At 38.3% G+C, this 27,511-nt stretch overlaps 2 protein-coding genes across 6 annotated transcripts in view; both read right to left on the bottom strand.

Annotated features, from left to right (window-relative positions):
• The window catches only part of glra4b (glycine receptor, alpha 4b), a 36,583-nt gene extending 12,642 nt beyond the window's left edge, over positions 1–23,941 (bottom strand). Inside the window, exons 1-7 of the mRNA XM_062046389.1 lie at positions 23,790–23,941; positions 17,117–17,244; positions 16,405–16,472; positions 8,541–8,764; positions 5,049–5,131; positions 4,842–4,979; positions 4,538–4,752 (exon numbers count right to left, since the gene is read on the bottom strand). Of these exons, the coding sequence (XP_061902373.1) occupies positions 4,538–4,752; positions 4,842–4,979; positions 5,049–5,131; positions 8,541–8,764; positions 16,405–16,472; positions 17,117–17,244; positions 23,790–23,848 (915 nt within the window). The 5' untranslated portion in view covers positions 23,849–23,941. The remainder of the gene's footprint in view (positions 1–4,537; positions 4,753–4,841; positions 4,980–5,048; positions 5,132–8,540; positions 8,765–16,404; positions 16,473–17,116; positions 17,245–23,789) is intronic.
• A 960-nt stretch (positions 23,942–24,901) lies between these two features.
• Positions 24,902–27,511, bottom strand: part of aifm1 (apoptosis inducing factor mitochondrion associated 1) — a 36,734-nt gene continuing 34,124 nt past the window's right edge. For all 5 annotated transcript variants that reach the window (XM_062048031.1, XM_062048030.1, XM_062048032.1 and 2 more), the window contains 2 exons: positions 25,795–25,982; positions 24,902–25,241 (listed from right to left, as the gene is read on the bottom strand). In XM_062048031.1, the coding sequence (XP_061904015.1) occupies positions 25,170–25,241; positions 25,795–25,982 (260 nt within the window). In that variant the 3' untranslated portion in view covers positions 24,902–25,169. The remainder of the gene's footprint in view (positions 25,242–25,794; positions 25,983–27,511) is intronic.

Below are 27,511 nucleotides of genomic sequence, written 5' to 3'. Positions count from 1 at the left end.
GAGTTTTTTTTTTTTTTTTAATGTTCAGTATCAAATGGCTAAAGTCGGTCAAAAAATGTTTATAGTTTGAAGAAGTTGCATTTTTTTATTTCTTGCAGATTGATGCACTTTAAATCTTTTTTGTTACAAAAACAATGTTAGTAAAATAATTATTTGTTGTAAGTTGACCTATAGTTCCTATTTTCTTTTCTCTGATGTTAATAAAGCAGAAGTGTACTTATAACAATTTTACAGACAAATTATAATTTTTATAGTGGTGGGGGTTGCATGAAATGTTTTCTTCTCCCTGGGGGGGCTCAGCAGTTAATTGAGAAGCACTGAATTAAGGACACTTAGTATGTATGTCTAGCTTGTGTGCTATTATGTGCTTAGCTTTTGGGTACAGTAACTGCTAGCTACAACTGTATTAGCCTACAGTATAGGCTACCATGTGTACCTTTTGTAAATCACTCCACTAAAATACAAGAAAGGAACAACCGTAGGCCCTCTTCCACCGCAGGAACTTTCCCACTTACCCGGGTAAATAAAGTTCCCCCTGTGTTTCCACCAAAGACTACCCAGGGAGATTTAGTTCTTCAGGAACCTTCCGGAGTTTCTCCGAGCTAGGTGGAACATTGAAACTTTGTGCTGACGTCACTTTCTACAGTGTGTTGTACGAGCGCGGTCATCATGTTCATGTGACTGCCAGGCTCCGTTTGGTTGGTGAAATGGAGTCAAACATCACTAGTGTTTACATTGGATTGATGAAACGGAGTCATGTGACCGTGCCAGCTGGAAGAAGTCTTTCTAACAAGCCAAAAGATTACATCTATGTAATCAATAGATTAAAACGGTAGAGCGGCCGTGCCAGCAACATAAGGGTTCCTGATTCGATCCCCAGCTTCTGCCATCCTAGTCATGTCAGTCGTGTCCTTGAGCAAGACACTTCACCCTTGCTCCTGATGGGTCGTGGTTAGGGCCTTGCATGGCAGCTCCCACCATCAGTGTGTGAATGTGTGTGTGAATGGGTGAATGTGGAAGTAGCGTCAAAGCGCTTTGAGTACCTTGAAAGAAGAAAAGCCATTAAAAATCAATGATTTAAGGCAGTGGTTCTCAAATGGGGGTACGCCAGTGGCGTGCGGTGAGGTTAATGTCTGGTGAGGCACTGCATCATCACAGTCAGATTTACAAACATATGAACCCTAAATAGTATCTTATTCACCATGTGATTGGCAGCAGTTAACGGGTTATGTTTAAAAGCTCATATCAGCATTCTTTACACATACAAACTAGCACACAAAAAAGCACATTTAATAAAAAAAAACATTATTATGGTCTTACCTTTCTTGCTGGACATCCAGCCTTTGCGTGTGTACCACGCCGTTTGAAAAGAACGAGTCTTCTGTCCCGAAGTCAAAAGCAAACCTTTTAGCTCCGGCGTCGGTCTACCTCTAATTATTACCTCCTGCTTCGATTGAAAGTCCAGTTTAGAAAACTGTTTTATTTTACATATGTAATCCTCCATGTTTTTAATAAAAGTTCAGGCGAGAGGAAATAAAACAACGCTGCACTTATTATTGCTAACTTTTTTCTTTTTTTTTTCTTCTGCGGCAAGGAATGATCTCTGGGATCACTACCGCCCTCTACCACCAGGAGGCCGGATTACTGCGAGCCTCAGACAGTACGTCTTTGGCAGTAGTTTTATGAATGCTCAGCTGAAAAAATACGTTACACACATACAGTTGTTGAAAAAATACACTGTACATTATATACCTCAGCTAACTAAACTATGGAAATGTATAATATAATTCATATATCAATACAGTCTCACTGCACAGCAGGCCAGCAGTTAGCCGAGTCATTGTGCACATTCCATGTTGAGGCACAAATCAGTGACTGCCTCAACTGGCTGCTGATCACCGCACCGTCTCTTCTCAGTATTTGAACGGCAAATGTGAAAATAAAAATAATCTAAAACTGGTGAAGTTAAATGGAAAATAACTTTAGTATAATCACTGGATACATATAACAATTAAATTAATTTTTCTTTCTTTTTACATTTTTTTTCTTTCCATGATGGCAGGTGAGGCCCCGCCTCCCCTGCCTCTAGTGACCGCACGCCACTGGGGTACGCGTACCCCTGGGGGTACTTGAAGGTATGCCAAGGGGTACGTGAGATTTTTTAAAATATTCTAAAAATAGCAACAATTCAAAAATCCTTTATAAATATATTTATTGAATAATACTTCAACAAAATATAAATGTAAGTTCATAAACTCAGTGAAGCACAAGCTCAGGTTTCTCACTAAAATGTCTGTCAAAAAGAACTGTGAAAAGAAATGCAACAATGCAATATTCAGTGTTGACAGCTAGATTTTTTGTGGACATGTTCCATAAATATTGATGTTAAAGATTTATTTTTTTGTGAAGAAATGTTAAGAATTAAGTTAATGAATCCAGGTGGATCTCTATTACAATCCCCAAAGAGGGCACTTTAAGTTGATGATTACTTCTATGTGTAGAAATCTTTATTTATAATTGAATCTCTTGTTTATTTTTCAACAAGTTTTTAGTTATTTTTATATATATTTTTCCAAATAGTTCAAGAAAGACCACTACAAATGAGCAATATTTGCACTGTTATACAATTTAATAAATCAGAAACTGATGACATAGTGCTTGTAGCTGTTGCTGAGAGTTTGCATGCTTTAAATATGTGTCATAAATAAATAAATATTAATAAATAAGTTAATGATGCAGAGTTATAAAATATTATTAGAAAATGTGTAATTGTAAAATCTCCTGAGCAAAATGTAAATGTATTGTGTTAATTGTGTTGCAAAGCGGAACTATTGTTGTGATGTTGCGACCCCACGGACAGTAAATAAGGCAGAACATGCAAGAGGGGAGGGTGCTTAAGCACGTTGTCTTCAGCTCCTCGAAAGTTTTAAGTGTATTTGACGATTTGTGTAAAACATCAAGCAAGTGATTATTAGAACCTCTTTTCGTTACAAGCAGCCAACGAGGTATTGTATTTTTGTAATTTAATTTCTTTCTGAGTGTTTATTGATGTGAAGTCAAAGTCTGATGTACTGTATTGTACTGTATTTTGTAAGTTCTCACGGCGTGTCGGCGTGGATGGTGTATACAGGGGCGGTATAGCTCGGTGGGTAGAGTGGCCGTGCCATCAACCTGAGGGTTGCAGGTTCGATCCCCGCTTCCGCCATCCTAGTCACTGCCGTTGTGTCCTTGGGCAAGACACTTTACCCACCTGCTCCCAGTGCCACCCACACTGGTTTAAATGTAACTTAGATATTGGGTTTTCACTATGTAAAGCGCTTTGAGTCACTAGAGAAAAGCGCTATATAAATATAATTCACTTCACTTCACTTCACTACAGCAAGAAGGAGGAGTCAATAAACGCCCGTTTTACAAAAAAGAACTTTCCTGTGTTGCCGTGTACCGAAAGGAGCTACAGTGCTGTATTTTACTTCTTTATCTCTTTTTTTCAACCAAAAATGCTTTACTCTGATTAGGGGGTACTTGAATTAAAAAAATGTTCACAAGGGGTACATCACTGAAAAAAGGTTGAGAACCACTGATTTAAGGGAATGTAGCGGTCGGAATGAAACCCAATGTAACGGAGTAAGAGTATTGTTTATTTGTCACTAAAACACTAAAATGTGTGTTGCATTAAAACTACTCTGGCTAATAAATGTAGCGTGTTAACACCCACCTATGGCCAACAGACATGTTGACATATTGCAGCGATTGGCCATGAGAATGTCTTTGTTTGGGACGTCAAAAGTTTTTTATACACAAAGATTGAAAGTTGCCACTTAGATTTTTTTCAACACACTAAAAACCAAATCCTATGTGAGTTCAGATATGTTATTAGTGTGATTCAGGACCTTACCCTACTGCCTCGAGACATCTATTTGGACTTAGAAACATTTAAGTCCCATCTTAAAACTCATTTGTACACTCTAGCCTTTAAATAGACCCCCCTTTTAGATCAGTTGATCTGCCATCTCTTTTCTGCTCTGTGCCCCCCCTCTCCACGAAGGAGAGGCGGGGCACATATTCGGTGACCACAGGTGAGGCGCTAGCTGTCCAAAGTCGGGATCCAGGGTGGACCACTCATCTGTGCATCAGTTGGGGACGTCTCTGCGCTGCTGACCTGTCTCCACTCAAGATGATCTCCACCTGGCCCCACTATGGACTGGACTCTCACACTATTATTTTAGATCCACTATGGACTGGACTCTCACACTATTATGTTAGATCCACTCAACGTCCATTGCACCGGTCGCCCAGGGGGCGGGGGATCCCCACATCTGCGGTCCCCTCCAAGGTTTCTCATTGTAATCCCATTGGGTTGAGATTTTTCTTGCCCTGATGTGGGATCTGAGCCGAGGATTTCGTTGTGGCTTGTGCAGCCCTTTGAGACACTCGTGATTTAGGGCTATATAAATAAACTTTGATTGATTGATTGATTGAATGACTTAAATGACCAATTACAGGTTCCCCCCGTGTACCAACGCTGCAACAGTCCTACCTTTGGCAGTGACGCCCTGGAGCCGGAGCTCTGCGTCGTCATGGTGAGCACGGTGGTGATGCCCAGCCCTACTCTGGCTGGAGCTGCGTCCATGTTGATCCAGAAGGACACCCAGGAAAGGATGACTGTCAGCAGGCTGGGAATGTACATCTGGATTAAGTAGTAGCCCATCTGGCGCTCCAGGTAGAATTTCACCTCAATGCAGGTGAATTTACCTAAGCGCAGGGGGAGATACAGGCACCGGCTAACAGGTTCATTAGAAGTAGACTTGACAGGTGCGTAACCATGTTGGATGCTGGTGTACCTGTGTTGTAGTGCTTGGTGCAGTAGCCCAGGCCTTTCTCCTCCTTCAGCACAAACTGAGGCAGCACCAGGTCATCAGCCACCTGCACGGCGCCCACGTCCAGCCATTCGAAGATGAGGTCGTTCATGGTGTAGCCAACTGGAGTCAAAGAAAACGATTAGTTTACACACCTGGGCAACAAATTGCTTTTGAATGAGAGTTGCTCACAGCTTTCCAGCTGCATGATGCATGTCTGGCTGTCCATGGGGAAGTTTTTGAGATCCATGGGACAGGAGAGGGTCAACGTCAGCCTGGAAGACATATGATAATTATACATGGCAGTCTCTGCGTAAAACATCAAATTATTGTATTATTTTTAATGTATTTTACAGGGCAGTTTGATCAAACCCGACGTCTGTAGTTTTAGTTACAAGTTTTATCTTATTTTGTTTATTTATATTTTCTATTTATTGATTCATTTATTTATTTTTTATTTACAATCTTTATATCACCTGTTGAAATGAGGAAACCATCATAAATAGTTTATCAATGGGCTACCAATGATGTCATGAACCCAGGAAATCAGTTTATAGTTATTTTTAAATGTATTTATGTTTGTTAGTGAAATATTATTTAGGTTACTCTTATTAAATCATTATTTTAATATTATGATTTTGTTTTAAAGTTAATATTTAAGTTTATATAATTATTTAAGAAGACGGTTTGTTAAGGCCTTACATATATACCCATTTAATAACATGAAAATATGGACAGTATATAGGCTGCATAAATTGCTGGTACCCCACTACTGTTTTATTTGTTTTTAATATGAAACACCACCGGATTATACTGCTACATTTTCAATGCTCTCATTTTTCTTATAATCTCCATCCGTGTATCTCCGTATTATCACGCTACACACATTGCTTTAGTGCCACTTAAGTGGCTTGAATGTATTTAGCCTACAGTTATTGTTTACTAGGAACATGTTCACATCTTTAGCCAATTACAGCTCAGCTGAACTCAAGTGAAAAAAAAAAACATTCAAGCGGGATATTTGTCTAATTGTTAGTAAATGTGGAATGATAATCATGTACATGCCATGTTATCGTCCTCTGGACACTTCATTAAGTACACTTGAACAATCTGATGTGATTCGATGCAAAAGCTGTAACAAAAGTTGAGCCTTTAAAGATGTTTTTTGAGTTTTGATTGACATTGTCAGAGAGATGTTTATTTAATATGTTGATTTTGGGGGTCTGCTTTCTATGTGCATGATTTCCTAATGCATTGTTAACATTTTTTATATGAGAAGACCCTCACATCAGTAGCACCAAAACAATTGTTCAAAGAGCAACAGGTGGATACACAAGTTGATTATGTACATTGTGCCACAGTGAAACACAAGCTTATTGATATTCAAAGCCACCATATACTATATATAATTATCAGTGACAGAGCAGGAATAGGCTAGGAATATACTTGAGGTACACTACCGTTCAAAAGTTTGGGGTCACATTAAAATGTCCTTATTTTTCAATGAAGATGACTTTAAACCAGTCTTAACTTTAAAGAAATACACTCTATACATTGCTAATGTGGTAAATGACTATTCTAGCTGCAAATGTCTGGTTTTTGGTGCAATATCTACATAGGTGTATAGAGGCCCATTTCCAGCAACTATCACTCCAGTGTTCTAATGGTACAATGTGTTTGCTCATTGGCTCAGAAGGCTAATTGATGATTAGAAAACCCTTGTGCAATCATGTTCACACATCTGAAAACAGTTTAGCTCGTTACAGAAGCTACAAAACTGACCTTCCTTTGAGCAGATTGAGTTTCTGGAGCATCACATTTGTGGGGTCAATTAAACGCTCAAAATGGCCAGAAAAAGAGAACTTTCATCTGAAACTCGACAGTCTATTCTTGTTCTTAGAAATGAAGGCTATTCCACAAAATTGTTTGGGTGACCCCAAACTTTTGAACGGTAGTGTAAATTTTCATATGAAGCTGAAATTCATTTATTAAAAATGTTGCAAATGCATATTCATGCAAAACAGTGGCCACTCTGATTGCGGTATCCCCCGCAAAGCACGTGATTTCTGTATAGGGAGGAACGGCCCTGTCGATGTTCAATAGTACTGTGGTACCCAAATTTAAGCATGTTTTGAGATAAAAGCTATCTCTCAGCTGATTGTTATGCTTTATGATACAGGACAAAAATTAGTTATAAACATCTCCGCCATTAGTTGGCGTAACAAATGTTACAGTGAACCCCGTAAGATCAGACCAAAACACCTTGGGCCTCATGTAACTGGAAATGCGTGGATTTCCTACGAAAAATGGACGTACGTTCAAATCCAGAAAACTACGCGTGCAAGTAAAAAATTCAGATGTAGTCTTTTTACGTCGCAATTAGCTTGAAATTGACCGCAGTCGTGTGAGTGACTTGGCACGCCCAGACCCTGCCCAGGCCGCGCCCCCTTATTAATATGCAAATCTAATTGAAAAAAGCCATGTGGCTGAGTGCTGCACGCTTTGACCAATCAGGACTCAGTAGGAGGTGCTTCTTTCTCATCTTTTTTAGAGGAGTGAGATTGAAAGCCAGCCGCCGATGCTGTGTCTCCGAGAACTGAACTGAAATGAAAAAGAAATGGTCGGGTCAGGAAAGAAGAAGATAAGGCCCAAAAGACGAGTGGACTGGAAATGTAGTGCTGCATCACGTTCGAAAAGATAGTCGCTGCAATGATATGTAAAACGTTGGCAGAGGTGGCTCACTGTGATTATCCCCAATGTAGATATAGTTTGTGTAACAACATAATGTGAAAAAGAGCATACGCCAGGGTTTTGTGCATACGCAAGTTTGTTACATGAGGTCTTACTTGCTAGCATTAACTTGCAGCTAGAGATGGACAAAACTTTGTTTTCCAACCATGGGAAGGAAGAAGGTGAGTGTGAAGGACAGTGCTGACAAGACAAACTGGATGTAGCCAACTTGGTGAAGCAGTTTGAGCGTGTCACTGCTAGTCTGCACCATACTGAAGCAGAATGAGTCCAACGCCAGCCAAAAATGTTCAAATAATATATAAACGGTGGACATTTATCCATGAAAGTTTGGAGTAGCTGCTGGTGCTGTGTTTGATGAAGAAGCAGCTGGAAGAAAATATTGTAGAAGTCCACTTTCCAAGGTAAATGCTGTACATTATTACTTCATGAAACTACTGTTGTTAGTTGTACCTCCTATTGTATAGTTTGGATACAATATTTATTATCTACAAGTTAGTTTTTCTTTTCAAAAGGCATGTTGCATGTGGGGGATAGCACCAATTAAATTGATTTCAGTTCATTTCCAGGGAAGACGTTAATTTGACATACAAGTGTTTTGAGTTAAGAGCTCCGTCACAGAACCAAGTGAGCTCGTAAGTTGAGGTACTAGTGTACTAGCTCTTAAAAATCATGAAATATTCTGGCCCCGGTCCATCAAAAGCTATTGACTGAACTTACGTGTACCTAATGTTATATGTTATGATGGACCGGTTACTTCTGTGACACTGTTGCCAGATGGGAAATGATGGCGGTCATGTGTCAAAAATGAACATTTCTAAAGGCGTCTTACTCACGTTTTTCGCCATTCACAGGTGGTTTCGTATGTAACCCCCGCCAATACATTTACTGTGTATGATGTTTTTTTTTTTACATATATATTATTACGCATTTCACCTGATGCTGTAGAGAACATTTCCATTTTGGAATATCCTGAGCAGTTTGTTGTCTGTGGTGACTTCATGGAAATTTGCTCCCTTTTCATTGGCAAAGAATAAGTCTGGCTTCCAAATGGAGTCCAACATGGAGGGGTCCAGGTCTAGCGAGTCGTCAGGGTACTCCTTGTTAGCCAGTCGAGGGTCGTTCCACTGCTGCCGCAGAAATATATTCAGCCGGTAGTCCTGCAATCATTATCATACGGCAGAGTTACAGAATTTAAAGACCTACGGTGAGTATTGTTTTTGTAATATAAGGGGTAGGTGAAAGTCTCCCTACTCATTTCAATGTGTTTTCTTTATTTTCATGACTATTTACATTGTAGATTGTCACTGAAGGCATCAAAACTATGACACCTGTGAAGTGAAAACCCTTTCAGGTGACTACCTCTTGAAGATCATCGAGAGAATGCCAGGAGTGTGCAAAGCAGTCATCAGAGCAAAGGGTGGTTATTTTGAAGGAACTAGAATATAAAACATGTTTTCAGTTATTTCACCTTTTTTTGTTAAGTACATAACTCCACATGTGTTCATTCATAGTTTTGATGCCTTCAGTGACAATCTGCAATGTAAATAGTCATGAAAATAAAGAAAACACATTGAATGAGAAGGTGTGTCCAAACTTTTGGCCTGTATTGCATATATTTTTTTTTTTTTCAAACTTGCAAAGCAAACTTTCAAGGAAACATGAATTGTTTTTTAGTTCCTTCAGCGATAGCGTAAAAAAACCCTGCGGTGAGCTGAAAACTCTACAAAATATGATCCAGAAAAATCAGTTTTTCGGTGAGGAGGGGACACGTCTGCTATAATATTCTCTCTGGGGAAATACTTACTGTTCCACGCTTTGAAAGGCTCTGCCTTTGAATATTGACTGGGTTAGAAGCAAATTTTCAAAAAGTGTGCGTAACAAATATACTGACACTCACAGACCGTAAACTGCACTTTCAATTATATCAATCAATCAAAGTTTACTTATATAGCCCTTAATCACAAATGTCTCAAAGGGCTGCACAAGCCACAAAGACATCCTCGGCTCAGATCCCACATCAGGGCAAGAAAAACTCAACCCAATAGGAACAATGAGAAACCTTTGAAGGGACCGCAGATGTGACCAGTGCAATGGATGCTGAGTGGATACACTTAATAATGTGATGAATATTTGATGAGATCCCCTTATAGGTATTTTAGAAAATTCATGACTCTCACTGTCTCAAAATGTAAATAAATAAAAACATAAGACAGCCTTCACAAAGTGTTCAGACCTCATTAATAAGGCATTAACCTTTTTTTTTTTTTTGGCGACGGTTTAAAACCTGGTGAGGAAATTATACTTGACACTTTCCAGTTTATAGATAGTGTTTGTAGTTAAAAATGATTCATGAATTCTTATCTGTAAGTTTAAGGAAACTTCTTTTTTGAAGGTGTTTAAAAATCAATTTGCATTACCAGTAAATAAAATGTATAATTACATGAAAAAACTAACTGTAAAATACTTTTTATTTTATTTTCAAAATGTCCTGCACATTAATCTGATTGTCTATTGTCTATATGTTAATGCATTTGTTATTACTTGGCCCTAATGCATCATACCTAAAGATTAATTTCTTTAAAAAAAATAAAATAATAATAATTACAATTCATAAATTTACTAGTGCCCCTGGGTTTTCACTCAGTCCTGTTGCCATAACACATTAGGGGGTAATATGTTATGGTAACAGGACTGAGGGAAAACCTGAACAAACAGGAGTATTCCATAAGTCTACAGCAGTGGTTGTCAAACTTTTTTCACCAAGCACCACCCCAGAAAACACTTGACTATCTAAGTACCACCATAACAACCAACATTAAAATACAGTACCATAGTAGGCCTAAGTATTCATTGAAAACAAAGCAGAGGTTTTATTTAACAAGTGCATTTAATATTTTGGCAGGTTCTTTTTGTTTTTGCTAACTGATGATTTATAGTTTTCTTATGAAATATCAAATAAAAATTAAACCGTCATTTAGATGTAGTTATTGCTTTTCAATAAGTTATTTTTTTAAAGAACAATTTTCCTTGTGGATCAATAGTTTTGTCCTTGTCTAAGTTTTGTTTTTCAATTACATTTGATGTCTCTCAAAATAAAATTCAAATAAACCTTTTGTTTTTTTATTTCCATTCATGAAAAGAAAATTCAATGACCAAAGCATACACTGACCGAAACAGCTCCTAGTATAACGTAATGCACAACTGCAAACTACAACCACAATAATAATTTTGACAATATCACTCAAAAAAACACCAACTGTTCTTGTTCTGCACCTGGGGATATGATATAAAAGAAATCTTTGAAGGCATCTATCCAGACAATGCAAAAACATCAACAATGATACTCCATATACAGTACATGTTTACAGACTTCTTTGGTGTACCACTAGACCACAGTTTGAGAGTCCCTGGTCTACAGGAAATTGCGGTTTTCAGATCCCCAGCAGGCCATCATTTTTCAACTATACACAGTCCTGTTTTCTTATTTCCCTAAAAAAATGTTGAATCCCTGTACTGTAATGGATTTAGTGTCAACATGCTGTCAGCATAAAGATAGATAGATAGTACTTTATTGATTCCATCAGGAGAGTTCCCTCAGGAAAATTAAATGCTATGAGGCTATATTCATATGCATTTGCTAATGCTATGCTAAGAACTCATTCCTGTTACTAAAATTGGTATTCTTCAGTTTAGGAACCTTGTACCAAAAAAAAAGTTGCCTTAAATCGGCCAACACATAATGATAGTAGTTCAGATTTATTTTTAGCAGTGTTAATACAACCATGTTTTTTTTGGTCACAAGTAATTTAACAAGGTACTATTTCCAAATCAGTGATTAGATTACAGTTACTTGTCCAAAGCCACTGTGCATTACTATTTAAACAGTGTGCAGCAGCAGTCTTTATGGGTCTAACTAAAGCATTTGACACAATTAATGTGAACAATATTTTAATCCAAAAATTAGAATGGTATGGCATCAAAGGGTCAGTCTTGAACTGGATTAGAAGAACAATACGTGAAGCTAGACGAACACACGTCAATAACGCTGAATATATCCTGTGGCGTACCCCAGGGCTCAATACTGGGACCAAAATTGTTCAATGTTTGTATTAATGACATTAGTAAAAAATACAAAATAATTAAAGTTAGTATTATTCGCGGACAATACAACAGTGTTTTGTTCAGGAGAGAACACACAGAAGCTAATACAAATAATGTTTATGGCACCTTTTTGACCTTAGGGCCCAACTTTTCCACGACAGAGCGCCCACTCAAATATTAACACTGAATTAGTAATCTTACTCTTGATTTTAATCGTATTCAATAAATACATGTCCAATGATATGAAACCATGTGTTAATCACAATGATTATTGTTTATTCAACACAGAGGTCAGACTGATTAGAAAAATAACTACTAATCAAATATACAGCATAAGAAGGGACTCATGAATAACGAACGAAAAATTAATTTATGCTGTGCTAAAATAAAACAACTAAATTAAGGATGAATATGTAAACTGTAAATGAAATAAATGTGCAGATGAAAATGCAGCTTTGCCACTTTAGTCATAATTTTTGCACTTAAGAAACTTCTCAATGACTCGCTCCAGACTTCTTTGATATTGTCATTACTGCCACAAGTGGAGGAACAGTGTATTACAATGTAGTACTGCTGTGGCCCATACAGACCAGAGCTGAATTATTTTTGTCGGCCCTCAAGGGGCTGATGCTCCTGGCTCAACAATGGTTTACATTACAATTATTATAAAAATGTTTAAACAAAACATGTTTTGATGAAGACATGGAGTGTAAAATTACTAATTGAGTTGAAATCATTTGCTGTCAGTTTGAAAATCCCATCCCAGCAAGCAACACAAGCATAAAAAACAATTGAGGGGGGAAGAAGAGCATTTTCTAGTTGAAAATACAGCCATTATTTGGACCTTTTGTCAGCTAAAGATAAGAATATTTGGGTTGTTGTATACTCTGTGCTGGCAACAAAATGTACCTAATAAAGTAACTTGTAATTTAACTTAGCTACTTAAAAAAAAGTAATCAGTAAAGTAACTAACTTACTTTTTGAATGAGTAATCAGATCAAGACAAATTTGGAGAGAGTTACGACTGATTCAGTGTCTTTTTAATAATGAGTGGATGTTAAGTAAGTACACGTACAGAAATATTAATGAGGATGATAATGGAGATAAACATTCTCTTTGCAGAAGGACGTCTTCCTGTTGTATATATAAATATTGTCCCGCATGTTTGACTTGTATTGACGTTGCAAAGAGGAAAAGTGCATCATAGTCTCGGAGATTGGTTGAAAAAGAGGAAGAACTAAAAACATCAGAGTGATAGATGCACTTCCATCCATCCATTTTCTGGGGGGGTGCTGGAGCCCATCTCAGCTTATTAATTATAATCAATTCATAAGCAACACATAATGGTATTTTTAGTTTAATAAAATCTTCACTTTTTATCACAAAAAAATAATAATTAAGTAAATATTTTGCTTTACCAGATTAAAAAAATAATGGACACTTGACATTGTTCTACACCAGACCTGGGCATTCTGCGGCCCGCGGGCCGCATCCGGCCCTTTGTGCGTCCCTGTCCGGCCCGCGTGAGGCCAATTATAAATTACAAAATAAATTTAAAAAAGTATCTATGTCGAGTGTGCAATACAACGGTGCTGCTTTTGTTTTGAAAATCGTTATTTGTATTACTTCCGTGTGGACGTATGCGTGATTGTGAGTGAATGTGAACAACTGCAATTACAAAATAAAGTTGAAAAAACATCTATGTCCTGCGCGCAATACAACTGTGCTGCTTTTATTTTGAAAAGTATTATTTATGGGCGTGTGTCCGTGTGTAACCTGCGAGTGAAGGTGCACATGCAGCGACAAGTGATGCACGGTTTACACCCGAGACGCCAAAAAGAGAAAAGTTGATGAGGAATGCCGTGTTTCCAACAACACATGGACTGCAAAGCAACGTCCCCTCACCTAAGGTGCGTGCCTGCGCAATTGCGCACTGCTCAAGCGTCCGCTGCGCGCAGCAAGTATATATGCCGCGCACCAAATCAAATCCCATCTGAATTCTAAACAAAATAAACATATTTATTCTATGTAATTTTGCAATGCAACTTTGAGTGACAGTGACAACAAGCGGCCCTAATGGTGTTCGTCAAAACCGTTCAATTGAACACCGTTCAATTATTGTAACGTCTATCGAGATGCTTCGAGGACAGGAATTATATCGATCACTTTATTGAACAAAACTGTTTATATTCGGACATAACCACACCAAAAACATGAGTAAAACAATTCTATCTCGAAAAACTAGTCATTTTCTGCCGTACAAACCAGGCCAAAACCAACTTGTCATCTGTCACCAACACGCATAGCACTAAACCACTGGTGCGTTTAAGGCCACACAAAAAGTCGGACAACTCAAACACCACACAAAGTTACACTATGACTCCTCAGTCATACGTGTGCTTATTTTACTGTCATTTATTATTAATGTTAATTTATATATATTAGTCATGGAATGCTGTTATACACACTATGTTGAAGTATTACTATTATTATTATTATTATTATTATTTATCTTACGGTATATATCAAAAATAATATTGAGCAAAATTTAATTGAAATATTGTCGATGTGGCCCTCCAGCAGTGCTCGGGTAGCTCATGCGGCCCCCGGTAAAAATTAATTGCCCACCCCTGTTCTACACTGTGTCAGTTTTAACTGACATTGTCAGAGAACTATTGATGGATTTTAATCATGTCATGTGTGCCTTCCTTGGGTGAAGCCAGGTTTACAGCTATGTTGTTATTGTGCTGTTTGTTATGTTGCAGCTATTTAAAATAGTTTTGTCAATTTGTTCTGGCCCAAAATAAATTGGCCCTTTGAAACATATCTTTGTCTTTGTGTGTTGTATGTAGACCACATTGCTTAGCAAAGTTCAGTGATGCAAATGCATGTCAAGTTGATCAACAGATTGTATTATTCTCCAGTGCAATAACAGTACTGAAATGAAGGCTAAAAGGGCATTAATGGGAGCCTTAAAAAAAAAAAAAAGCAACTAGTTACTTTTCACAGTAACACATTACTTTTTGGTGTAAGTAACTGAGTTAGTAACTGAGTTACTTTTGAAATAAAGTAACTAGTAACTGTAACTAGTTACTGGTTTTCAGTAACTAACCCAACACTGATTATTATTATGTATTATCATTACATCAATGCTTAATTTGGTCTCATTAAAATAATGGCAATAATAATATCGTTTATCGGCAATCATTCGTAGCTCAATATATCGTCAAGCAAATTTTGTTATCGGCACAGGCCTAGATATAATCCACCAGCATCGTCAAGGAGCTGAAGAGAGAGCAGCAGACAGAGGAAGATGGCATACTTGCCAACCCTCCCGTTTTTAGCGGGAGAATCCCGGTATTCAGCGCCTCTCCCGACAAACTCCCGGTATTCAGCCGGAGCTGGAGGCCACGCCCCCTCCAGCTCAATGCGGACCTGAGTGGGGACAGCCGTTCTCACGTCCGCTTTCCCAGTAGCTTGCCTGCCCAATGACGTCATAACATCTACGGCTTTTAGAGAGTAGAATGCACAACAAGCAGAGAGAGTTATTGCTTTCTTATGTGGGTTTATTGTTAGGCAGTTTCATTAACGTCCTCCCAGTGCGGTAACAACACACAACAACAGCAGTCACGTTTAGTCTACTGTAAAGCAGTTCGTCTGCCGTAAACAGCAATGTTGTGACACTCTTAAACAGGACAATACTGCCACCTACCGGATAGCCTGCAGAACACTGAAATTCAAGTAGGTCTTTTATTTATATGTATAATAAAATAAAAAATTAAAATAAAATATATATATAGCTAGAATTCACTGAAAGTCAAGTATTTCATACACATATATATATATATATATATATATATATATATATATATATATATATATATATATATATATATATATATATATATATATATATATATATACATATATATATATACATATATATATATGTATGTATATGTATGTATATATATATATGTGTGTGTGTATATATATATATATATATATATATATATATATATATATATATATATATATATATATATATATATATATATATATATATATATATGTGTGTGTGTGTGTGTGTGAAATACTTGATTTGGTGAATTCTAGCTGTAAATATACTCTCCTCTTAACCACGCCCTTGGCCACGCCCCAACCACGCTGAGGCACTGAGAAGTGACAGGTAGTGTAGTGAGCAGCAAGTGACATGGAGTGCTCTTCCTACGCAACAATGCTGTGCCCTGCTTTTTGCCTGCAGGCGCGACACAAAATGAATGACTGGATGAAGCATTCGTACACAGACATCATGGTTTCTACACGGAGGCTAAAAGTTTGTTAAATTGAAAAGTTCGCAAATAGAGGGATTCGGAAATCGAGGCTTTGCTGTATATACTGTTGTATTGTTTGTTTGTTTTTTACAATATTTATTATTTAAAAGGCATGCTACATGTAAAAGTTCTGCTGTAGCACCAATTAGAGAGATTTCAATGTAATTTAATGGGAGCTGTTGATTTGACATACAGATGTTTTGAGCTCCGTCACAGAACCAATTAGGCTAGTAAGTTGAAATACTGTATTATCTTTGTGAAAGCACACTTTTTAATACATTTTGTGCACTGTACACATTGAGTTGAACCCATCTTTGTATGATTCTTGCACATTTTCAAGAAGGATGATGATGATGACATACCATGGTGGTTTCAGTGATGGAGCCAAAGCTGTTGATGAAGATGTTGCAGGTGACGTTGACAGGAGGACCTGAGAGAAGCACAAGGTATATTTCATAAAAAGATAAATAAATAATTATCCGGAATAACCCGTCATTTCCAGTGAACTAGTTCAGCCCATCCACCGACCCCTAAACTTTGAATTTTTCATATCCTGGGAGGCCATGATTTATTGATTCTACTTGAGTTACATTAGTGCATTTATAGATCATCAGCTGGGATTTCCCCCCCAGCATGCACTAACGATGTAGCGGAGAGAGTTATCAAATATGACATGAAATATAGATGAAATTCAACCCCGGAGACTTGTATGGGGTAAAGCATGTCAGAGAGAATCTGCTGGCTTCATTCACAGCTCCAGATCCCGACTGGACTTAAATGGGCCTGTGGGGTAACAAGTCAGGCGCTGCTGCACGTTTTAAATTAAAAGGATCTGAAGGAAGTGTAAAAATATCAAGACTTGAGGATGTGGGTCAGTGGAGAAACTGTGACAAACACACACGACGAGGCTTGAATGTGTGAGATGTCAGCCTGCAGCATCTCTGCTCCCCTTTGACCCATCTGGACGGGATTTGTGCTCCTTCAACGCCCACGTCGTCGGGCAAATTGAGCAGCAAAGCGTCATCACACCTGTCACAACAGAGAGGCGCCTCCCACAGCAACATTGGCTTATACCTTTGAAGTTGGGTCTGATGCGAGCGTCATATCCAGATGTGCGACCCATCAGCTTGTCCAGGAAGTCAGATGGGGAAGGAGGTCTGGATGCACCGCCGGGTAACTTCATCTCCTTACAGACGACTGACCTGCCGGGCAACAACTGCAACAACTTATATTTGGAATATTGCGTGCGTATTCTCTTTTAAACACAATACAGTCAACACATCAAAAAGGAGATAATTTACAGCAGTGCCTTAGTTTTTCTTAGTACTGCCGTGTCTCGCCACATCTCGCTTCAAATATTGCAGCTTCACCACATTGCAGTTTTTTTTAGGCATATACTACAACATTTTTGCCCTAAATTCAACAGTTTCAAGCATACAAATGGTTAACTAACCTACAAATATCAATACTACAGTATTATTGGCCATTAGAAGAGACCAAACCAATCAGAGTGCGCTGTTCGGTATCATGAGTACTGATTGGCTCAGCCTCAGGCAGCATTACATACAGAGTGTAAAGGTGACTAAAGGGTGTTATTTGGTGTCATTAGGGCTCTCATATTGTTGAAAAAATTATTTAGAAAGTTGTAAACAGGTTTTTTACCATCTAGTTCAGTGGTGTTAAACTCATTTTAGATCGGGGGCCACATGGAGAAAATCTACTCCGAAGTGGGCCGGACTGGTAAAAAACGATAACTTAAAAATAAAGACAACTTCAGATTATTTTCTTTGTTTAAAAATAGAACAAGCACATTCTGACATTGTACAAATCATAATGTTGTTGTTTTTTTACAATTACCTGTTGCGGTTAATAGTATATATACTTTATTTGTCGTTATTTATATTTTCTGAATAAATGATGTGATAATGTTCATCCGTCAACTCATTGGTGTTCATTTTCAATCTCTCAAGATAAAAAAATTATATCAAATATAACATATTACAGTATGTTATTCATGTAATTTGATAATTTTCCTCGACTGATGTACTAACATCATGTGGTTTATTTTGTACATGTGTAGCATCATCTACAAAGATACAACAAATTGCTATTGCGACATCCAGTGGACACATTTAGAACAGCTGTTTCTTTCATTAAAACATTTCAGGTTAATTTTTATACTTAGCAAATTCATCCCGCGGGCCGGATAAAACCTGTTCGCAGACCTGATCCGGCCCCCGGGCCATACGTTTGAAACCCCTGCTTAATTCAATGATTCTCAAACTGGTGTTCCATCTAGTGGTTCACCAAATAATCACTTCATTAAAGTACAGTGTTTGAATTTCCTATATTTAAACACAGTGTTACTGTTCAAACTGTGTGTAATGTTACAGTGGCCAAACAATAAAATATACTTATTTAGCCTGTTTTTAATAAATACTTAGGCCTATTATGCTACTGTATTTTAATGTTGGTCATTATGGTGGTACTCGGAGAGCCAAGTGTTTTCTGAGGGGGTACTTGGTGAAAAATGTTTGAGAACCACTGTAGTTAAAAAAAAATCGATTTATTATACATTTTCCAGGGTAATGTCTGGAACAAATAAATGGGGTTAAACGCGGAATTAATCCATTCCAAAAAGACGGAATCATGAAAATAGAGTCATTTTCATAAATAGTTTTACATGCATAAAGCAATGTAAAATAAATATAAATGATGGATGAAATGACTAAATAAATATTTAACATCACTTTTACCTTCACTGAAGACTATTGTTGGCGATGAATGGAGGGGGAGGAACAACGTTCGTACACGTTCTTTAGTTCAATAGTGTTCCTCGCCTTCTTTATCAGAGTGCACTTGCAAATTTTTTGGGCCCCATGGTGGCTTATTTTGCAGTCGTACTTAAAGGCCTACTGAAATGAATTTTTTTTTATTCAAACGGGGATAGCAGATCCATTCTATGTGTCATACTTGATCATTTCGCGATATTGCCATATTTTTGCTGAAAGGATTTAGTAGAGAACAACGACGATAAAGGTCGCAACTTTTGGTCGCTGATAAAAAAAGCCTTGCCGAAACCGGAAGTAGCGTGACGTCACCGGAGGAAGGACTCCTCACATTTTCCCATTGTTTACAATGCAGCGAGAGAGATTCGGACCGAGAAGGCGACGATTACCCCATTAATTTGAGCGAGGATGAAAGATTAGTGGATGAGGAAAGTGAGAGTGAAGGACTACAGTGCAGTGCAGGACGTATCTTTTTTCACTCTGACCGTAACTTAGGTACAAGGGTTCATTGGATTCCACACTTTCTCCTTTTTCTATTGTGGATCACGGATTTGTATTTTAAACCACCTCGGATACTATATCCTCTTGAAAATGAGAGTTGAGAACGCGAAATGGACATTCACAGTGACTTTTATCTCCACGACAATACATCGGCGAAGCTCTTTAGCTACTGAGCTAACGTGATAGCATCGGGCTCAAATGCAGATAGAAACAAAATAAATAAATCCCTGACTGGAAGGATAGACAGAAGATCAACAATACTATTAAACCATGGACATGTAACTACACGGTTGATAATTCCCAGTTTGGCGAAGCTTAACAATGCTGTTGCTAATGACGCCATTGAAGCTAACTTAGCAACGGGACCTCACAGAGCTATGATAAAAACATTAGCGCTCCACCTACGCCAGCTAGCCCTCATCTGCTCATCAACACCCGTGCTCATCTGCGTTCCAGCGATTGACGGAAGGACGAAGGACTTCACCCGATCATCCGTGCGGTCGGCGGCTAGCGTCGGCTAGCGCGTCTGCTATCCAAGTCAAAGTCCTCCTGGTTGTGTTGTTACAGCCAGCCGCTAATACACCGATCCCACCTACAACTTTCTTCTTTGCAGTCTTTATTGTTCATTAAACAAATTGCAAAAGATTCACCAACACAGATGTCCAGAATACTGTGGAATTTGGAGATGAAAACAGAGCTTTTTTGTATTGGATTCAATGGGGTACCAATACTTCCGTGCCAACGATTGACGTCACGCGCATACGTCATCATACATAGACGTTTTCAACCGGAAGTTTAGCGGGAAATTTAAAATTGCACTTTATAAGTTAACCCGGCCGTATTGGCATGTGTTGCAATGTTAAGATTTCATCATTGATATATAAACTATCAGACTGCGTGGTCGGTAGTAGTAAGTTTCAGTAGGCCTTTAATAAAAAGCAAATAGACTATTTAAAACGCAAGTGGATTCTTTGTTTAGACCAGTGGTTTCAAACCCGCATCCTGAAGCCCAATTTATTTGTGGTCTGCAGGCCCTTTTTTGTGGCCCTCTACTTAACTTTACTGGGGGCCAAATCTGGCCCACTACATCGTTTAATGGCATACTTGCCAACCCTCCCGTTTTTAGCGGGAGAATCCCGGTATTCAGCGCCTCTCCCGACAACCTCCCTTCTCCCGACAAACTCCCGGTATTCAGCCGGAGCTGGGGGCCACGCCCCCTCCAGCTCAATGCGGACCTGAGTGGGGACTGCCGTTCTCACGTCCGCTTTCCCAGTAGCTTGCCTGCCCAATGACGTCATAACATCTACGGCTTTTAGAGAGTAGAGTGCACAACAAGCAGAGAGAGTTCTTGGTTTCTTATGTGGGTTTATTGTTAGGCAGTTTCATTAACGTCCTCCCAGTGCGGTAACAACACACAACAACAGCAGTCACGTTTAGTCTACTGTAAAGCAGTTCGTCTGCCATAAACAGCAATGTTGTGACACTCTTAAACAGGACAATACTGCCACCTACCGGATAGCCTGCAGAATACTGAAATTCAAGTATGTCTTTTATTTATATGTATAATAAAATAAATAAAAAAAAAATATATAGCTAGAATTCACTGAAAGTCAAGTATTTCATACATATATATATATATATATATATATATATATACATATATATATATATATATATATATATATATATATATATATATATATATATATATATATATATATATATATATATATATATATATATATATATATATATATATATATATATATGTGAAATACTTGATTTGGTGAATTCTAGCTGTAAATATACTCTCCTCTTAACCACGCCCCAACCACGCCCCCCGATATTGGAGGTCTCAAGGTTGGCAAGTATGTTTTATGGGGCCCGCAAAAGCCTGGAAATAATGTGCATCAATAAAGTATACAAAATGTCATTGTTCTTTACATTTTGACAGAAAATGCTTACTGCATATAATTGTATGTCTTCTAAACTTGAATATTATCTGATAATGGAAAAAAAAGATGCACATGTAAAAAAAATATGTCTTTGTTAAAATAAGTGCTTAGGTATCTGCGTGTCACCTTTACTTTTTTCAAAGACAATTAGCCATCAATTTGTACATAAACAATATAATAAAATGCATAGGTATTAGGCAGTAATTATACATTAATATTCATATATATTCACCGTCACCGTTAGGCATACTTTAGGGCCTGCAGAAGCCCCACATTCCCTTACATTTTTTACAAAAAAATGCAGAAAAATTCAATATAAATATGCAGGAATATGAGTTGAAATAAATAACATAACCTGTCATTATTAACTAGGATTATATATAATTTGAAGATTATGATCTTTTTATGTAGTCATTCACATTACAACAAAGATGTGTCCAGACTCAGAAGTGAATGCAAACTGACACAAACACACAGACATGGCGTCATGACATCGCACGTCCTGCAGTTTTTACTTAAGTAAACTCGGAAGTTGACATGCTTTAATTCTAGTAGTCACACTACTGGCGCATTTGTGGCGATTTCAAGATTTCTGTGCAATCAAAGTCAACATTTTCTAAACCGCGGAGAAGATTATGAAAGACGATGTCTCCCGCAGTATTGTGGACATTTGCCCCAAAGGCTGCTCAGAAGAGTGTGTTGGCGATCAGTGGTGGGACATTGATTGACCTGAGGTCCTAAAACATTATTTTTGTCTGTTTTTGCTAATTTGTCAACTATTTTGTATCTGTCTATTTTGGTGAATAATGAGGATGCTTATGATACAGCTTTGCAGTATAGATGTGCTACTTAAAACATAATTTATGTAGTTTAACATATATATATATATATTATTTTAGAGTAGTGTTTTGGGGGCTCTGAAGACTGACAGACTCATAGTTAAAAAGGTGGAGTTCTATGGGTGTTTTTTTATCTTCACTTTTATCCTTTTCACCATAAATGGCAGGTTATTGTGATAATTCAAGTCACCCATCCCTACTGGCCAGGTGTGGCCTGTGGGCCTTGAATTGGACACGTTTGGTCTAAATGCCTTAAATTGCCATTACAGTAATAACAGGAAACTAACAATATTGCAATTCAACCATTTCGCTTTCTTCAGTATTGGCTGTGTAATTCTAATACAGTAACAACAAGATGCAAGAAAAAAAATCTTGCAAGTGCAAAAATTCTGACTCAGAGGTTAGCACAGACAACATATCGTTGGGTGGACCTCCAGCCCCGCTTTCCAGGCAAGAAAGTTTCTTTCTACCAGAACCTCCTGTTTTCAGGTCAACTCTGTAGTGCTGTGCAAGTTTGTTTACACTGCTATCATCTGTGCAACGTTTCCCTGTTTGCAAGTTGTCTGCTAGCTTTCCCATGCAACAACACTGCTCTTATGTGTTTGGGCCATCTCATGATTACTTATGACGACTAAAGCTTTCTTACACTTCCACTTTCAACCATTTAGATGTACACAGTGGCTGTTGTGTAATTCTAATACAGTGCCAAAAAGTTGTGAGCGAAAAGATCTTGCAAGTTCAACATTTTTTGCGCGAGAGCATGACAGGAGCCTCCTGGGGTCTAAGCCCCCCCATGTTCTTCAGTCATAGTGACACCCCTGGTCACATTAAGTGTCATGTCCCTTTGAGGGCGGCCACAATTGTGACGTGGCCCTCAATGAAAGAGAGTTTGACACCGACAGTAAATAAAATAACGGTGAAAAATTACAGCACAACAAACACATTGGGCAAAACAACAAGCAACTTCCTGTAAGCAAAGTAAAGTCTTTTACATTCATGATTATTCTGGGCCCCTAATAGCTGTAAGTAAAAGTAGTTAACACATCTAGTCACGTGGTTAAAAAGTGATCCTGAAGTGAATACTTTATGCGACCCAGCCTCAACCAGACTGTACCTCCAGTGGCCACCACGTAAATTGAGTTTGAGACCCCTGGTTTAGATAGTCAATTCTGCTGAAAACGTAGAGGTTTCCCCAAAACCACAGTTGGCAACACTTGTCATAAACTGAACCATGCAAAAAGTGTTGCCAACAAAAACTGAGGTAACCTACAAATCACCTCAAAGGGCATTTTTGTTTTTTACACTACAGGGGTTCAAAGAGCAGCCCTGTATGACATTTTTTGTTAATCCACAGCAATATGAAAAAATACAATCAATTAAAATTTTACAGCAAAAAAAATAAAGAGCTATAAAAAGAGAAACAGCTAATTTGTTGCCCCCAGTAACACACAGCTTCCTCATAAATGTATATATGTTTTTTGGGGGGCTTTTACAGAAATACATAAAAAAAGGTGAGTAGGTGTTAACAGTTAGGACACCCCTGTTTTGTACTTATACGGTAATAAACATGCATGCATGCATGCAGAAACCCCATTCTATATCAATTGCAGTCAATTTTAAACATGCACATCAAAACATGCCAAAAGCTCACATGTTACAGTACCTGCCTTGCAAAAAAACCACAGAAGGAGCACACAGCAAACACAAAATGTTCAGTTGCATCCTAGAAAACAAAAATATTCCACTATCGGAGAGGGAAAAATAACTGAAGAGAGAGAAAGAAAAAAAAATGCCGTTGCTGGGAACTTGTTGGCTCCTCCAGTCAAGACTGTCAACTGAACTCAGCACATCCTCCCTCCTTCTCAGCAGGTGTAAACTAGAGAAGCTGCTGCTGCTGCTGTATAATTCAAAATCCCAGGGAACTTTTTTTCCCCCCACCCTCTCCGCTTGTGTTTGTGAAGATGACTTCAAGCTTTATCTCTTTTTTATGGCTATATGCATGCTCATGGAAGGACTGCAAGAATATTTAAAGACACAGTAACCTTTTTATTAGGCGCGCAGACACTTTACAGAACTAACCAGTTTGTACGGTATGTCATCTAAAATGTTCAAATAATAATCTTGAGCCAATGATCACAATTTTAACAGCCATCGATACAACAGTACCTTGTTTTGACGATATATATACATCTCTTAAAAACAATGGGTGGGGGTAAAAATCTCACTATTGGCATTGGTGGACATCAGTATTTTTCATCTTCAGCAAATACGTCCAATGTTTCCGACTCACTGGGTGCGTCTTCCAATCCGCAGAAAATGAATGTAAATATAAAATGTGGATGCGCATGTTTGTTTCCTCCATCCAGAGATTTCATCCACAAGATCATGTAAAATTAATATGAAAGGAAGAGGCGGCTTGTTATCGCTGCACGTCTGCCTCACTTGGCTTCTGGAGCCTTTAGTGTCAAATAGAGGAAGAAATGTGTGTGTCGAGCAAACATGGATGTATTACTAATAACGCGAAAGTCATGAAAGAGGGGGCTGGGGGCACTCTTGCTTCTGCATGTTTGAGCATTTTGACCTCCAGACAAAAAAAAGTAGGCCAACCTTGGTTGTATGTTGGACATACTTAGTCTCACTTGATCAACATGCTCATTTGACTAATTGTTTCTGAACTAGACCTGTGGTTCTGGCCTGCGTCCACATTTATCGCCATGAACGTGCACGCACACAAACTGGGGTCAGCACATCCCCAAGCGAGAATAATGGGATAAGTTGCATTTAAAAATAGCTTTTATTGCAGCCTTTCCCCCCAACAAGCTGCTGTGACGACAGAAGAGAGCAGCCCTGTAAGAAGCACCATCACAGTCACCATCGTTTGTTTTGAAGTTTGGTGGTAGAGCGAGAGATGGGATCAGTAGATTCAAAATAGTGTATGAAAATAATCCAGAGAGCTGATATAATTTACATACATCTTGCCACTGTAGACAGATTGTAGACTGCAAAAGTCAAAGTTCACAAAGCATCTCAAGCCTTCACCGTCTTAATCTTCGTGGATGTTGAACAGCTTGGCGACTTCATTCAAGTCCGTGTGCTCCTCCCCATCCTTGATGATCTGCAATTAAAAAACATTTAAAAGGTTTTTTTAAACCATTTTGAAAGGTTGTCCTTTCTGAACAATAGTGATGACGCCTCAGTGAGTGCATGGCAAACTCACTACAAGTCCCGACTGTTAAAATTTAAAAATTCACTACATTTGACCTGCAAATAAAATTCATGGAAAGCAAATGTATATATATATATATATATATTTTTTTTTTAAGAAATAGTTGTGCAAAAAGGAATATGAAATGCACAACTTTGGTCAATGAGCCAAATAGTTAACAAGAAAAGAACATTTACCTTATTTGGCACTATTAAATTAAAAAATGTAATTAATTCCTTATATTTTTATAGTTCTATTTAGATCGATAATGGTGATTTAAAAAAATGTCAAAGACCACTCCTCCAACTTAATTTAGTAAGAGTTTTCACTTGTGAGGCGAAAGCAGTGCTTTTCTTAAAGTAACACACACATTGAGGCCTCAAGGCACACAGTAACACTCCTTGTGTTTTTGTAATGCATCAATGCTTAGTATGGTTTTACCCATCAGCAAGAACTAGCTCACCTTCCTAGCAATGGGCATTCTGTTGAAAACGTTCCACAGGATGATGCCCACCACCACTTTGTCTCGCAGGTAGAAGATGACTCCTTTGCCGTAGTCGTCTTTGTGCGTGACAGCGGGCGCGGGCGTCGTGGAGGCCACTGGGCTTAGCGCCACCTCCTCTGTTTCGCTTTCTGAGCGGATACCAGTTCCTGCAGACAAGAAAAAATCCTGAGCATAGTGAAAGAGGATTGCTTTGTAGGAAACTTTTTTTTTTTTTTTTTTTAAATATGTCTCGGAGGGGATAAAACAGAGACAACAACAACAACAAAAAATAACAACAGAACCACATTAGCAAATACAATATATACAAATATGATACCAAAATTATAAACAATAACTAGTTAATGAAGTAGATAGTAATAACACAGGAATGACAATGAGCATTATTGCACTACAAATGCCCATCCATCCATCCATCCATCCATCTTCTTCCGCTTATCCGAGGTCGGGTCGTGGGGGCAGCAGCCTAAGCAGGGAAACCCAGACTTCCCTCTCCCCAGCCACTTCGTCCAGCTCCTCCCGGGGTTTCCCGAGGCGTTCCCAGGCCAGCCGGGAGACATAGTCTTCCCAACGTGTCCTGGGTCTTCCCCGTGGCCTCCTACCGGTCGGACGTGCCCTAAACACCTCCCTAGGGAGGCGTTCGGGTGGCATCCTGACCAGATGCCCGAACCACCTCATCTGGCTCCTCTTGATGTGGAGGAGCAGCGGCTTTACTTTGAGCTCCCCCCGGATGGCACAGCTTCTCACCCTATCTCTAAGGGAGAGCCCCGCCACCCGGCGGAGGAAACTCATTTCGGCCGCTTGTACCCGTGATCTTGTATTGCACTACAAATGGTGCAATATAAACAAAAAAAATAACAATATTGATAATGCATAAAAAGTACCTCTCTTCTCAACAGTACAATTATTTCAAATGCATCAGTACATAAATGAATACTTGAATTACAAAAAAAGCAGATAAAGAGGAGCAGACTATATTAGCCTTTTACATTGTTATGATAAAAATAGGTTATGTGCCATGTTTTAACCCTGTTTCTCCCAGGATGGCAGCATTAATGTTTGATGAGGCTTGAGTGTATGTATGTATATATGCATGTGTATGTACAGTATGTATGTTTGAACAATGAATATGCATATGTACTGTATGTACCTATTTATGTGCATATGTACCTGTATCTATGTGTGGATGTAAGACTGTCTGTATGTATGTAAATACGTCTCTATGCAAGTACGTTTATATGTATGTACAAAACCCTAAACCAGTGAAGTTGGCACGTTGTGTAAATCGTAAATAAAAACAGAATACAATGATTTACAAATCGTTTTCAACTTATATTCAATTGAATACACTGCAAAGACAAGATATTTAATGTTTGAACTGAGAAACTTGTTTTTTTTTTGCAAATAATCATTAACTTTGAATTATATGGCAGCAACACATTGCAAAAAAGTTGGCACAAGGGAATTTTTACCAATGTTTTACATGGCCTTTCCTTTTAACAACACTCAGTAAACGTTTGGGAACTGAGGAGACCAATTTTTGATTGATGTACAACTTAAGTTGTTCAACAGTCTGGGGTCTCCGTTGTCGTATTTGACGCTTCATAAGGCGCCACACATTTTCAATGAGAGACAGGTCTGGACTACAGGCAGGCCAGTCTAGAACCCGCACTCTTTT

This window comes from Entelurus aequoreus, linkage group LG05 (genome assembly GCF_033978785.1).
Source record: "Entelurus aequoreus isolate RoL-2023_Sb linkage group LG05, RoL_Eaeq_v1.1, whole genome shotgun sequence".
Lineage (NCBI taxonomy): Eukaryota > Metazoa > Chordata > Actinopteri > Syngnathiformes > Syngnathidae > Entelurus > Entelurus aequoreus.
Note: the sequence above shows the minus strand (reverse complement) of the source record. Positions and strands in the feature narration are given on the sequence as shown.